This window comes from Pleurodeles waltl, chromosome 7, assembly GCF_031143425.1.
Source record: "Pleurodeles waltl isolate 20211129_DDA chromosome 7, aPleWal1.hap1.20221129, whole genome shotgun sequence".
Classification (NCBI taxonomy): domain Eukaryota; kingdom Metazoa; phylum Chordata; class Amphibia; order Caudata; family Salamandridae; genus Pleurodeles; species Pleurodeles waltl.
Window position 1 is genome coordinate 481063915 of NC_090446.1, and position 16207 is coordinate 481080121.

General features: G+C 47.2%; 1 protein-coding gene across 1 annotated transcript in view; it reads left to right on the plus strand.

The window, feature by feature from the left end:
- SEZ6L2 (seizure related 6 homolog like 2) overlaps positions 1-16207 on the plus strand; it is a 217059-nt gene that overhangs the window by 87777 nt on the left and 113075 nt on the right. Inside the window, exons 4-5 of the mRNA XM_069244112.1 lie at positions 363-496; positions 13984-14176. Of these exons, the coding sequence (XP_069100213.1) occupies positions 363-496; positions 13984-14176 (327 nt within the window). The remainder of the gene's footprint in view (positions 1-362; positions 497-13983; positions 14177-16207) is intronic.

Below are 16207 nucleotides of genomic sequence, written 5' to 3' on the forward strand. Positions count from 1 at the left end.
CCAGTAGTGTACCTAGGGAGATGGGAAGTGCCCAGGGAGAAAATAAGATGACAGTGAAGACAGTGCAGTCTCTAAGGACAGAGTTCTATGCCAGAGGAGGTAGTATTTTCTCAAAAGAGACAGTACTCCGTCTAGAGAGGCAGTACTGCTCACTTGTATCAATTCAAGGGAAACAGTCTGGTGTCTATGAACATTGTATAGTGCCTGGTGGAGGAAAGGGAGACAGTGCTTTACACAGAGAGGATGTACTGTGCCAAGTGTCAGAGTGCAGTTCCTTAGGAGACAGTACTGTTTCCGAAGAGTTGAGTCCACTGTTCTAGAGGAAACGTTAAAATGTGCTTGTTCTTCTGCATTCTCTTCAGTTCTCTGTAATAATAACATCACGGATCCAGAGGGGTACATCGAGTCTCCGGACTATTCTGGCACTGCATACTACGGAGGCCTGGACTGTACTTACAGCATCACCGTCTACCTGGGCTACGGCATCGAGGTGCAGGTAAGCGAGTAAAGGGGGTTAGGCCGAGAAACCCTCAGGCAAAGGGATAATTAATATGATGTGCTAGGCGGGTGACCGTAGGTGTGTGAGGACGGCAGTTGCCATAAAGTAGCACAGAGGGTTAATATACTTGCTGTAAACAACAGATCTGTATTTTATGTGGATAGCTGAGTGGATTAGTAAAACCAGCCTGTCCACCGTGTTATGTTTTAAAATTGAATGTTGTAGTACAACACATATGACATTCTGGTGGAGCTTTCGGGGCACAGTAGTTATACTGTGACTCCGAGATGGGCTGACGCGAAGGTCGTGTACTGCTTTCTTTTCTGGAATAAAAACCTACAAATCATTACACTTGTGTTGTGAATTTAAATACACAACACAGATCTTTAAAGCAAATGAAATGCGTCCATTACTTACGTTAATGGCATTACTCCTAGTCCTACTCCTTCGCCTTCCTTTCTACCAATGAGGCTCCCTGCCTCCCCCTAGACCCCTCCCTTCCCCTTAAACCCCCCCCACCCCACCACCTCCTGTACAAAAATAAGCCCAAGCAGCAACTCAGGCGGCCCGTACCGGGAGGGCGGGAGGGAACTGAAAGGAAGGCGAGGGAGTAGGACTAGGAGTAATGCCATTAACGTAAGTAATGGACGCATTACCTCCCGTCCCTCCCTCGCCTTCCTTTCTACCAATGAGACATAGCAAGAGAAAACAGGAGACGGACACTGAGTTGCAACAAGTTTAATCACAGCCAACAAAGGACACCGAACAACCACCCTCCTATTACATCATAGAGGACAAGACACGGTGACCCAATACCGACTCCAAACTGCCCAAGTCCGCCAGTCTGTAATGACGAACAAAGGTCGAAGGTGAGGCCCAAGTAGCGGCCCTGCAAATTTCCACCACAGAAGCGCCCTGTAGTTCCGCCACCGTAGCAGCCATACCCCCGGTAGAACGGCTCTGAATACCTTGGGGCGGAACCACCCCTTTCAAAGAATAAGCCATCAAAATCAGAGAGCGAACCCACCGACTGAAGGAAGCAGTGGACGGCTTCTCCCCTTTTCGAGCCAGACGGAAATTCACAAACAGAGAATCACCTTTCCGGAAAGGAGCAACCACCCGTAGATACTCCAACAAAGCCCGACGCACATCCAATGAATGCAACCGAACCTCCTCATCCGAGGAAGGCTCGGACAAAAAGAAGGAAGGATAACCTCCTGGCGAGCATGAAAAGACAAATTCACTTTGGGAACAAACGAAGGAACCGGTATAAGCACCACCCGAACCGGAAAAATCTTACAAAAAGGAAAAGAGCAGGCCAAGGCCCCCAACTCCCCCAAATGACGGGCTGAAGTAATTGGCCACCAGAAAAAAAGTTTTCAAAGAAAGATGACGCAAGTCACAGGAATCTAGAGGTTCAAAGGGAGGAACAGTCAAAGCATCCAACACCAAAGAAAGATCCTAGGAAGGAAAGGACCGCACCGGACGAGGAAGCAAGTTAAGAAGACCCTGGAAAAACCGAGGCATCAAATGACCGTCATCAGACAGATTACGCCATGGAACTCTAAAAGCCTGAATCGCAGCCCACTGCACCCGCAGGGAAGCCACAGACAAACCCAACTGGGCCCCATCCTGTAAAAACTGCATCACCTCAAACAGAGAAGCAGACGTAGGATCTAACCTATGCCGGAAACACCAGGAAGAAAAAACCTTCCACTGCCGACCATAAGACATTAAAGGGGAACGACGCCGCGAAGCCAGTAAAGTAGAACTCAAAGCTACCGGAACCCCTAAGCACGTCAAACCCCTTCGTTCAACTTCCAGGCCGTCAAGTGCAACCGCCTCAACTATCCCATCGGAAGGCAAGGAAACTCCAGAGGTGAGGGACAGAGAGGAAGAGTCCACACGTGATCTGAAGCCATCAACCGAAGCAATGGAAAACAATTTGCCCTTGGCCAATGGGGCGCGATCAAGAGAACCCTGGCCTTCAAAAGAGGTACCCTCAACAGAAACGCACGGAGCAACTGGAAGGGCGGGAACGCATACAAAAGATCCTGAGGCCAAGGACACCACATCCCGTCCACCGCCCAAGCCTGAGGACAACGAAACTGGGAGCAAAAGCGACTGACTTTCGCATTCTCTGGAGAGGCAAACACATCCAACACAGGCGAACCAGGTGACGAAACAGAGACAACCGGAGGGAGAAAAGCTGAGACGAAGGAATGACCCGGCTCAGAAGATCCGCCCGAACATTGACCACCCCCTGAATGTAGGTGGCTCGTAGGGAAAGAACCCACCTTTGTGCCCAAACAAAAAATGTTCTCGCAAAGCGGAACAGTGCCTGAGACCTGGTCCCTCCCTGCCGGTTCACGTAAGCTTTGGTCACCAAGTTGTCTGCCCGAATAAGAACCGCTAAACCTTTCAGGGAGTCCTGAAAATGAATCAGAGCCAGAAGCACCGCCTTCAACTCCCGCCAATTCGAGGAACGTCTGGCCTCCAGGGGCGACCAAAACCCCTGGACCTGAGCCGACCCCATCCAAGCCCCCCAACCGGAGAGGCTGGCATAGGTCGTCACTACCACCGGGTGAGGAGGCGATAAAGACACCCCTACACGAAGATGAGCCGGCACCAGCCACCAACCCAACTCCCGGCGAACAAACCCCGACACAGGAATCCGTGCCCGAAGAGAACTCGACCCCGGAGACCAACGGACGAGAAACCAGTTCACCAGGCAAAGAAGATGAAAACGTGCCCATGGCACAAGAAAAATCACAGATGCCAAATGACCATGCAGACGCAACCACTGAAGGGCTCTGGGAGCCGTCTGTGACAGGATCGACCACACCTGTGACTGGAGGCACACCAATCGCTTCTCCGACACAGTCACCAAGCCCTGAAGAGTCAGAAATCTGGACCCGAGAAAAACCAGATCCTGGGAAGGGACCAAATCTGACTTCCCCCAGTTGACCAAAAAACCCTGGTTTTGCAGGACCAACAGAACCCGGGCCACATGCCTCTATAACATAACCTGAGTGGGCGCTTGGATTAGAATATCGTCCAAATAAGGATGTACAAACACCCCTTCGGAATGTAGAAGAGCCACCAGAGGGGCCAGCACCTTGGTGAAAATCCGTGGAGAGGACTTGAGGCCAAATGGCAGAACACAAAACTGAAAATGGTCCTGGCCCACCCCAAAGCGTAGGAACCTCTGAGAAGACAGAGCCACTGGAACATGCAGGTAAGCATCCTGCAGATCCAGAGACCACAGTAAATACCCTGGACTGACCAGAGGAAAAATCGACTGAATGGAAAGCATACGGAAATGTACAGTCTTGATCCAGGAATTCACCCCCTTTAGATTGAGGACAGGACGAAAGCCCCCTGACACCTTTGGAACCAGGAACAAGATGGAATAAGTGACCAGACCTCTCTCCCCCACAGGAACATGGGATATGGCCCCCTTGAGAAGTAAGTCCCGGACCCCTTCCAACAACGCCTGCCTCTAGGCCCCGTCCGCAGGCAGTGGAGTAGGACGCACCCCGGTATCTGGAGGTACCACGTCAAAATCTATGGCGTAGCCATTGTTTACAATGTCCAGCACCCAGCGATCGCTGACACTCTCCTGCCAAACGGGAAGAAAGTGCCTCAGCCGTCCCCCAACCGGCCCTTTGCCAGGCCCACAATGATTGTCAGGACCCCTTCTTGAATCCTCCCCGCCCGAAGGAGCAGACTTTTTAGGAGAAAAACGGGGCTGAAAATGACGTTTCCTGAAAGAAAAAGATTTGGAACCAACTTTGGGAGAAGACCGCGAATGCTTCTGCCAACCCTTGCCAGAAGAAGAATCACCTTTGTAAGGCAAGGCGTGTTTCCTCTCCTTAAAAGCCTTCGAAAGCATGGAAGGCAACTGATCTCCAAATAAATTGCGCCCCTCAAAAGGCAGTCTCAGGAGAGCAGACTTCTCCCCAGGATCCACCTTCCACATCCTTAACCTGAGGGACCTACGAGCCCCATTCAAAGCTCCCGACGCCAGAGCTGAAGTACAGACAACATCAGAAGACATGTCCACCAGCAACCTGGCCTGTTGTTCCATAACAGCCAGCAGTTCCGAACACTCCGAACCCTCCTGAACAGCAACCACCAGCTTGTCAAAATCCTGCACCAAAGATTGTGCAGAATAAGCAGAAAAAATACCCGTTCTGAGGGCCAAATTCTCCGCCGCAAATGCCTTTTTTAGACCAGAATCCACCTTACGGTCAGTGGCATCAGCAGGAACACAATCTTCCGGATTGACCACCGTCTTCCCAATCAGAGTTGCCAAAATGGAATCCAGTTCAACGGAGGGTGGCAACACATCTTCCCCTTCCAGCAAGTACAGCTTCTTAAGGAACCGCGGAACCTAAGACTTGTCCACATCCTTCCACTCCCGGAGCACCATATTCTTAACAGGGCCCCGAAAAGGCATGGCAAACATGAAAGGCGTTTGATATTGAGGGAACAAGTGCGAATCAGTCCTCGTAGGTTGAAAAACAGGAAAACCTAAATTGTCCCGAACATGCATCAGAACCTCCCACATCTCTTCCCTGGAGACATATTTCCCACCAGAAGAAGTAGAAGGAGCGTCATCATCTGATGAAGAGGACCCCTCCGCAGCCCCTGAAGGCCGGGCAGCCGAAGAACGTCCAGGCCTGGATGCTCCAGCCTGCAGAGCACGAGACACAGCCACCTCAATCATGTCCTGAACCTCCTCCCTGGACATGAGAGGTGCAGGAGCCCCCACCGCAACCTGGCGACCCCCAGGAGAGGAGAGGGGAACCTCAACATCCTCCCCTGAAGAAGAAGAAGAGGAAACAATCCTGCGTCGCTTTGAAGGAACCTTCGACATGATCCCAACAAGAAATGCATGCCAGAGGTCCCAGCACCCATTAAATAATGGAGAAAGCCCCCCCCCCCACCTAAAACAATATCAGCAAATGAAAAAGAGGCAACAATTAGCACCAACCTACTAAAAACACGGGCAGAAACGCCCGTCCTACCGTCCAAAATGCCAAAAAACACAACCGGCACATCAGCCCATCAACGCGAGCCAAAGATCCGGAAGCACAGCCCCAGCCACCATAGAGCCGACCGACTCTGTCAGCCGACTCCAAGGACGCGTCTCCAAAGGCAGCACCGCCTGCCCCCAGAAGACGCGACCGCCGGGAACTCTCTGCGAGGAGCTCCGCGCTCGTCGAGAGTCAAGCCGATGCCCCCCCAGGCCACGCCGCGGAGGAGAAGGAGAAAGGTAAGTCTAGCTGGGCTAGACAAAAAGAACAGGAGGTGGTGGGGGTGGGGAGGGGGAGGTAGGGAGCCTCATTGGTAGAAAGGAAGGCGAGGGAGGGACGGGAGGTAATGAATGTGAGATAGGGTCTATGGAGAGATGCAAGACACTTTTGTCAGGTGGTAGTGCGGGAATCGGAGATAATTGGGAGGGCGTGCCAAAAAGTATTGTTGCACAGGGCGCCACCAGGGCTAAAGCCGGCCCTGGAGAGACCGAAGGCACGAGCGGGAATGTAGGCTTAGAGGTGGGATTGAGACGGGGCGCGAGGCACATGCTGTCATGACAATGAGTCTGCAGGTGTGAGAGACTGAGTCCAAGAAAGGCCCATTTGAGAGGGAGACAGAATACCCTCTACAAATACTGGGACAGCACTGACTGCATATCAGACATTTTAGACATACATCAAAGGCACAATAGTTGTAACTTGCACGTGCACCACTTTCTGCATCTTGTGCAAGCCTCCATCGTGCACATGGCACAGGCATATAGCTGACAGCAACACGGTAAGCTCATCTACACAGCACTAACTGCCCTTTCTCATAAACTGCAAATCACTGCACTTATTGGGACAATGCCCGGCGCGCACCCAAACACACATACAGCATTCACTGCTGCAGATGCGCACAAGCAAGCACACAGACACATAGCTGGTACCAGTGATATAAACTGTCCTTACAACAACATCTGCAAAGCAAAACCAGCAGTAGTTAAAGGTTTAATCAAACACTTTGAGTTGTGTAGTAGCCAGCATTAGTGCACACTCCCTTCACACAGATGCAACATGCCACAGCGTGCACATTGTTCCATTGCTCTGCAGCAAGTTCCCATGCCAAATTACCCCAAAGTGTCTAAACAAATAAGACAAGGCCGCAGGAAGTGCAAGAGGAATCTGAAGGGGCAGAGCTAGTGATATGTACTAAAACAAATATGCAGTATTGCAATTGTACCTTGTAAGACCTAGTCTGAAGGTTTGTGTTCAGTTCTGGAACTCTTCTCTGAAGTGCCATTTCCAATTCGACTGTCCTCGTCTGGAGGACTGTGCCCTCATCTACTTGCAATCTTCATCATAATGTCCCCATTTCTGAAGGGGCCATCTGGAATATTGTGTTAAGTGCCTAAAGCCGTGTCTGGAGTAATATGTCTAGTTTCTGATGCTTCACCTTGGTTATTACTACTACTCTTAGAGGCTCGACCTTCATTATGGTTTTAATTCTGGAGACCGCATTTGTAGTCAGGGCCGGACTGGGAACCCAAAGCTGCCATGGCAGTTTTGTTGGAACAGCCCCCAGGTGGGGGGTGGTTGAAAGCGCAAAGCACTGCTGCTTTTGTTACTGGGGGGCGATATTGCAGCACCTCTTCAAAACCGGCCCCCAGACACAACCCCTCCCCCACTTCAAAACCAGCCCCACCCTCCCAGCCTGCTGGGAAAACACCCGCTGCTGCCAGTCCGGCCCTGTTTGTAGTGCTGTGTCCGCTTCTGAAGATTGGGAGACTAAAGATTGGGAGACTAAAGACAATCACAGGCGGGTGGTTAGTGGATGGTGGAGTATGGATGGATGAGCAAGAACATGGGCGATACGTACAATGGTTAATGGGTGAGGAAGTGAATAGGGGTAAGTGAATGGAGGAGTGAGAATGTACAACCCAGTAGATGGAGGGATGTGTATGAGTACGTTGTAGATGGGGGTGTGTGGGGTGGGGTGAACTTGTAATCAGAAGTGTGAATGGTTGAATGAGAAGTTGAGAGTGTGGGTGGGTTAACTCATGTGCATCTTCAGATTGGTGTCTATATGTCGATGAGCAGATGGATGTATGAATGGGTGAGTAAGTGATGGAGGAGTGTGTGGATAGGTGAGTCCAGGACACAAGTAGACGTGGGCAGGGATTGACTGTCATCCCACTATTATTAGCATTGGAGGGGTCTCAGTCCTGCTAAAGCAAAGGCAAAAGGAGGCTAAAAGGTTTGTGGGTTTGCTTGTAATGCAACCTCAAGGCGGTTCAATCCATGACCCAGCAGGAGGATATCTTTGGATCTGATTAAGCCTTTCCATGGTTAACAAGGTGGGAATGCAGGAAAGCAAGTGGTGAACTCTACAAAAACACACCCAGCACATTTTAATTAGTTTGTGCAGACAGTTTAAAAACATAGGGGCTTATTTATATGCCCCATGCACACCAGGAGCGTCACTTTGTTTGATGCTCCGGCAATGCAGATTAGAGACCCATCTATGAGGCGCCACAAAGCTACTTTGAGTGGCTAATCATGGCCTCACAGATATTGAGTAAGGCAATGCCTGCCTCTGCGAGGAGAATTTCAAGATGCTCTCCAATGCACAGGTCTCTTGGCTGTGAAGCTGGAAGACAGGATGGTGTCCTTCAACTTGCAGGCATATATTTTCATACAAGTTTTTCTATTTGTCGGCCCCTTCAGCTATTACTTTGTTTACCAGATGATCTTTCATTGTTTATGTCTACTTTTGTTATTCATTATGGAAGGGGTCGAAACATTCGTTTCCCCCTTCTCCCTGTGTCATCCTTTAGTGGGGCCTTAACTGGGTGCTCACATTCTTGATGGGTTCACCTTTCAAACACATGCTCTGTTGTCTCTGCAGCTGCTTTCCTTGGAAACTGTTTTGTTGTTTTCATTACTTCAGCTTGGCATGTTAGCGAGCTGCAGGTTATGTCTGTTAGTACTCATTTTATCACATTTGTTCAAGACAAACAGCTCCTTGGGACTAAGGATTCTTTCCTTCTGATGGAGGTTACCCTGTGTCACTAAGTTTAGTGCATCACTTTACCAACATTCATCCCACATGCTTATCCCAGCAAAGAGAAGGGACTTCACTGCCTGAATCCTCACAAGTACCTCAGTTTTTACTTTTAAAAGCCCCACAAGTACCGGTTTGGTGATCAGCTTTTCCTTATTTATGCTGGTCCAAAGAAAGCCATGGCTATTCAGAAGTGAATCATTTCCTACTGGATCATGCTGTGCATCAACATTTGCTATGTTTTTGTCAAGAAGGAGCCTCCAACGCGCACCAGGGTCCATGAATGTTCCTCTCCAGGCTGAAACATGGGCTTTAGTCCATTTCTTTTGCAGACATTATTGCCTCAACCCTAAAGGCTGCAGAGATAACCATTTTGTCAGCTTTGTGTTGCAAGGCTTCCTGGTTGGACCGTCTCCTCAGACACACAACATGGAAGGTAGTGTTGCGGTATTGATTCAAGAAGTGAAGAATTAACAGATAGAAGTAATCATCACAAGAACAAGTTACTTACTTTTAGCAGCTACTCTGTCTGCCTACAGACTCTTTACTGATCATCGTGGCCTTCCCATTCTGAGGAACAATCATGTTCTTTATAATGCGGTCCCAGATTAGTCTTGGCACACTGCAATTTATGTCAAATTTCATCAGCCTTGTCTAAGTTTCTGAGGGAGTCAAAAAAAGGGCAGGGATCTGACAATGATATCCCTGGGTGGCACCGTATTGGGCTTTGTGAGATCGTATTTTGGGTACCACATGATGTCAGATCAGAGTCTTGGCACCAGCTGTCAGTGCTGCAGAGCTATTTCAAGTTTCTGGATCCAGTCTAGTGCATGGAAGAAATTCAAAAGGTGAGGGACTCTTCAACATGCAAAAAATGTCAGTTCATTGACATGCACAAGGGTTTCACTTTAGTACATCAAATTATGTCAGTGCATTGAGAAGTATTTTAAAAAGTGATAGTTTAAAAAAAAATGAACGTAGAAACATTCATGACACCTCCCACCTTGACAATGCCAAAAGTGAGCTAAGAGGTAAGTCATTTGTCGTGTGAACCCCTCTGGATGGCCTGAGTTGTTGTTATACACACATATAGTTTATTAAATCAAACACAAGAGAAGGTAGCTTATCCTTGTGCCCGGTAGTCATTTACTGTAATAAAACTACAAAAATGTTCCTTTAGTGGTGCACAAACATCACTATGCTAAAACTAATTGAGTAGAGTGCCAAATAAGATCTGCCACTACTAAATCATTAGGCAGAATGCAACTTCAGGGGAAATAAACAGAAAGCAGTGCAGAGATTTAAAGGGGCCTTTTAGAAGAGTGTGTGTATATTACTAGAAGGATGGCGGGAAGAGGAAAACAGTCACATACTGCTCCTGGACATGAATAATCTACCTTCCATGTTTGAAAGGAGTACCCAATATCTTTAACTCCTTAGATGTTGGGCTTCCCCCCCACAAGCCAGTTTGGCTAATTGGGATAGTTCACGCTTAAGGCTGCATAACAGTTTTTCCACATAAGTTATTCACACCAAATTTGAGTCCTTTTTTCCAACATCCTGGCAATTGTAAAGGTTCCCAGGGTTTGTGGAGGGGACCAAGAAAATAGGCAAAATATAGCAAAAAGTTTAGTTTTTTCTTAGAAAAATATGGAAAAAGTGCTCCAGATAAAAGTGTCAGTTTTTTTCTCTAAAAATGGTACCTATTTTTTGTACTAAAGTCACCATCTTCCCAGCTTTCAGGAACATGGAGGGCTGAATTAAAAAACATAATTTTGTACCACAGTTTTGGCATTTTTCTAAGGGGTAGCCTATTTTCCCTATTTTTTTGTACTCTCAATCTACTTCCAGTTTGTGGTGGATACCAGTGTGAAACCCATGGGTGATCCAGAAAAGCTATAGATTTCTGAAAACTAAAGCAAAATTCCCAATTCAGCAAGAGGTCATATGTGTAGATCCCTCACGGATTTTCCAAGAAAAATTACTGTTGAAATAAACATTGAAAATGGGTAGGAAAAATTGAGCATTTGTGACAACATTTTCATCTATAACTTTTTGTCACAATGGCCGATTGATAAAAGCAAGAGGGTTTGTAGGATTTCCAAGAACGCAAGTTAACCAGAGCCAACACCTGAGCTGCACCGTACAATGGTTTTTCATTGAGTACTGAGTATAGACCCATTGTTATACCGAAATAGGCAGAGTGTAAATTGGGTATCAAGGAAGCATATGTACTTTTGAAATGGGCACAAGATATGGAGCTTATGAGCGGTGATTATTTCTACATCTCTGAATTTGTGGGTACCCTTACTAGCATATGTTTTGGAGGGTATTTTTCAAAATGTCAACTTTCTTACACACTGGCTTACATTCAAAAGGCACAAATGCAGCGAAATCTAAAAGGTGATAACAAATGTTCTACTATTCTATGCTCCCACAATTCACACGATAAAAGTGGTACCTCACTTGTGTGGATGGACCTGGTGCCCATGACAGGAAATGGCTCAACTGCAACATTGATGCAGTGCATTATTCCATTGAAAACGGACCCTTTTTTCCCAATGTGGGCAGCTTGAGATTTTGGACCCTAGCTCAGCCGGTCCCCAGAGAAAACTGGTCAGCCAGTACATTTTATAAAACTAGACACCTACGGGAATCCAGAGTGGGCTGCCTTGCATGGCACTCTCTACTTTTTTTGACCCAGAATCCTTTGCAACCCTCAAACTGTGACCAAAAGAAATCCTCACAATTCTGTGATGAAAAATTCTGGAATCTGGGGGGAGCCACAAACTTCCTTCCACTTGGCATTTTCCCAGATTTTTAGATAAAAATGGTACCTCACTTGTGTGGGTAGACCTAGTGCCCATGACAGGAAATGGCCCAAAACCCAACATGTACGCAACTCATTTTTCCACTGACAACTGAACCTTTTTCTCCAATGTGGGTAGCTTAACATTTTGGAATATAGCTCAGCCGGCACCTAGGAACCCTAGCTAACCTGTACATTTTTTTAAACTAGATATCTAGGGGTATCTAAAGTGTGCTGACTTGTGTGGATGTCACTGCGTTTTTCGACCCAGAACCCTTTGCAAACTTCAAACTTTAACTGAAAAAATGCATTTTCCTCACATTTCTGTGACAAAAAGGTCTGGAATCTACAGGGAGCCACAAACGGCCTTCCTCCCAGCATTCCCCAAAGTCTCCCAATAAAATTGGTTCCTCACTTGTGTGGGTAGACCTAGTGCCCACTACAGGAAACTGTCCAAAACGTAACATGGACACAGCACATTTTTCCTCCTAAAACGGACCCTTTTTTCTAATGTTGGTAGCTTGAGATTTTGGACCCTAGCTCAGCCATCACCTAGGAAAACCTAGCCAACCTGTACATTTTTTAAAAGTAGACATCTAGCAGCACCCACGGTGTGCTGACTTGGGTAGCTCTCTACACCTTTTTTTTACCCAAAATCCCTTGCAAGCCTCAAACAGTTCTGTGATGAAAAGTTCTGGAATCTGCAGGAAGCCACAAACTTCTTGGAACCCAGCATTCCCCCATGCCTCCTGATAAGAATGGTACCTCACTTTTATAGGTAGATCAAGTACCCATGACAAGACATGGCCCAAAACGTATTGTAGAGACATCAAAGTCATCTATGACTAAACAAACTGGTTTTGCAAGGCAGTTACTTGCGTTTTTAGTTGCGGGCTCAGCGGCCATCTACCAAAACCTACCAAACCCAGACATTTCTGAAAACTAGACACCCGGGGGAGTTCAGGGAGGTGTGGCTTGTGTGTGTCCCACAAACTGTCCTTCTCAGAATCCCCTCAAACCTCATATTTATCTAAAAGTCACATTTTCCACACAAGATTTCTTACCCAGAATAGCCTGCAAACAAGAAACCTTGAATAAAACACAATTTCTCTTTGCATTTTGAGGTGTAAATTACAAGACTATGCAGGGATCCACAAATATCTACCACCCAGCGTTCCCCCACTTGTCCCAATAAAAACTCTACTTCACTGGTGTTCCTACGCCTAGTGCCAGCAACAGGAATAGATCACACAAGGCTCAATGGTAGTCCTTGCATGATTCTGCATTTCCCCCCATTGGGGGGAGGTTGCTTTGGAGAATTCTATGATGCTTAGCACTGGAGAATTCTTTTAAGCCCTCCCTGGTGACACCCAGTGGCCATCAGACGCACCAGGGAGGGTGTGCATATGACTGCCTCTGGCCACCACACGCAGTCATGGGGTTAACTAGAAATGCTGCTGTCTCACATTTTTGTTTTATTTAATACTTTTGAAAGAACCCTCCCTCCCTTATCTCTGTTTTTCTCCCAAAGCGCCCCCGTTTGTCCTCTGTCCTCAACAATAGCCTTTAGGGTTACTTCCTTCCTAATTATGCCCTCTCTTAAGCATCTAGGGCCAGATTTACTAATGTTTCACACAAGAGACACCTCCTTGCACAAAAACAATCTTTAGAGGCTTTTCCTCTTTCTATATGTGCTGCAGGATGCAGGAGAAATTACAAGAAGAAATAAATATATTTCTCCTTGTTACACCTCTATGTGGTAAGTATACCATTTTGGCACAATCCCAGGTTTACTGATTTTAGTAAATCTGGAATTGTGTCAGATTCCATGGGTAGATGCATGGGAACACCCATGCTCCAACCACGGAACACCTAAGTGTAATGGAACACAGTGCTAGTCGCTGCCTTGCGTAGCTTAGTAAATATTACTTTAGGACTTGTGTTGCCTTGCTGCGACTTTCATGACACAAGGACAATGCAAATCCTTAGTAAATCTGGGCCTCAGTGTCCATACTGAACAAGTTTCAAGTGACATTGAGGATGGCATCCATAAACAACATAACATAGCAGAATGTTCCAATTTCCCATCTCCCTTATGGCTTCCTTGTCTGCCCTATTCTCTATGCCCCTCTTCAGTTGCCTGGCAAGTCTTTCAGTTTGCATTAGAATGGCAAAGGCATCTACAGACCTCGAACATGGTATTATTTTATTGTATTGTTTTGGTATTTATACAGCGCTCCCCTTCTCTTGCAATGCCCAAAGCAATTTCTGAGTGGTTCAGTGGAATTATTTATTTAACACGTCATACCCCTGGTGGTCAAGCTGCACCCTGATTTGCACTGGGTTCCTTGACGCCCTTCGGAGTGCATGTTGGCTGCAGTTTGCCTAAATAGGACAGATTGGGTGAGGGCAATTTGTTGTTGTGGTGGAAGCACAGCAGATGGAATGATGTGAAAATATAACATAGAGCCAGCAAGCATGAGAGAGGAAGACTTTTATAGCACTATAGCAAACCTCCGCGTTCTGTGCCCCTGCATGGTAAATCATGTGCTGATTTCAAAGATTATATTTTTTGTTTTAAATGCTTCAGGTGCAAAGCTTGAACCTGACGAAGGATGACTCTCTGACGGTGGAGGGGTTAGGTGGTGACAAGCCAGTTGTCTTGGCCAATGAGTCCCTGATGGTAGAGGGGCAAGTGATCCGGAGTCCAACCAACCAAATCCTTATTCACTTTCAGAGTTATCACTCCACAGCACCTGGCGTCTTCAAGTTCCACTATCAAGGTAAAACTTCATTAAATGGTCCGGCATGCCCATTCAGATCATGGCCTCTGTCAGCAATGAGGTTGTTGGTTGGCTAGGGTATGCAGCTAAGCCAGGCAGAACCCACCACTCTAGTCAGGCCAAGTAAGTTACACACCAAAGATAACCTGTGCTTACTCTGGTAGCTTGGCACAGAGCAGTCAGGCTTATCCCCAAAGGTCAAGTGTAAAGCATTTGCACAACACACTCACACCAGTGGCACAATAAATACACCGTAAATGAGGCTCCACGCAGGATTATATAAAAATATGCATCTATAATATGAATATATATATCTTAGACAAAAAGCATCATAAGTCAGAAATGTTCCACATAGATTGTCATTCTTGTACTCTAATTTTGTATTCTGGAATTACAAGACAACATATTACACAGCCCTCGATCATGACCATGAATCTGTAACAGCAAGCAGATCTTAGACCAAAAGCATCATAAATCATAATTACTGTGCAGGCAATGGAGGCAGCTACTTGATCAATACTCATTATCCTGATCAAAATAGATTACAATGGCAATAATCCCATAAGTGAGTCATGAGATATCAACTTTCTTGGGGTAGTGGGGTGCTTTTCAGGACATGTACTATGATCCTGACCTTAGGAACTTAATCAGCACTTTTCCAGATAAGCACATGGCCCACAATCAGGTCTGAATGTTAGAAATGCAGTAAACACTGTTTCAGGTATGCACATGAAGCATTCTGAGGTCAAATAGGTTATGAATATAGTAAATACTTTTTCCGATATGCATGTGAAGCACAGTGAAGTCAAACCGTAAGAATGCAGTGAATACTTTCTCAGATATGCATGAGGTCAAAACGTTAGCAATGAGTTGTCTAAATAAGGGGCACCCAAGGGAATGCGCTCCTACTAGATCCTGTACAGTAATTGCGTTAGCTTCACCGGTTAATCCCAGGCCTCAGAAGCACCTGTGCTCCTATTAGGTTTAGTGCAACACCTCTGGGGAATCCCAATGAACCCTGGAGGGAATTGACAGCTGGATTTCGGTGGCCACAGGGCTCTGGGAGAAACAGTACTCCTTGTATTACCCATTGTCATTGCTCGTGACTACAGGCGTCAGGGTAAGTGTAAGTACTGCTGCCCGCAATGCGCATCATGGCCAGAGTACCACCCCGAACTGGAGAGAGGGGCGGGCATGATGATCTCTCATAGCCGGGCCCACATCACCTTGGTTCTACAAGGGAGGCTACAATACCTGTCACAGTGCTGTACAGTGCTGCCTCCCAGAGGAGAGAGGACAAGCGCGGCGATACTGGTCTGTCCGATCCTTCTGTCGGCATGGCAGGTTTCAGAAGCATGCCGCAGAGGCGGTTGAACTGACACTCACATTAACCATGCAACCCAGGCAGATACGCCTCCTGGTTGGGGCTCTGCAGATGTTGAGGCACCTGTTGCAATTCGAGCAGCGGTGCACACATGGTTTCAAGAAAAGAGCAGGCACGACAGCCTGCTTGTTGTCAATAAAGTCTTTTAAGGCACTGAGACTTCAAAAACTGGGGGGTCAAAAACTGGGGGGGGGGCTAGCAAACAAACCCCTAGGAGCACAGGGTGCAGGCAGGCAGAAAGCCAGCACATGGGACAAGATGCAAATTTGCAGTTCCTCCTCAACAAATCAGGTAGTCCAAATGCCTGTTCTACCTGGCAGTCCAGCAGTAACTAGGTAGTCCAGACTCAGGGAACAGGGCAACAAGCAGAAAAGCAATCCAGGGAGTCGTTTGTGCCACACAGCAACAGCAGGTAGCCTGGCAACCACAGAAGAGCTGTCCAGATGAGTCCTTTGTACAGTCCAGCAGTCCGTCTGGCAGAGGTTCTGTCCCAGTTCCCAAAAGTGCTCTAAAAACATGGGGTCAGAGCCCCTGTACTTGTACCCCAGTGCTCTGCTTCTAGAAAGTGGGAGACATGTCCAGCATGGCCTGACCACTTCCATGAGTTTTCCTCCTCCTTTACTCTTGCTTCAGACATCAGAAGGGGT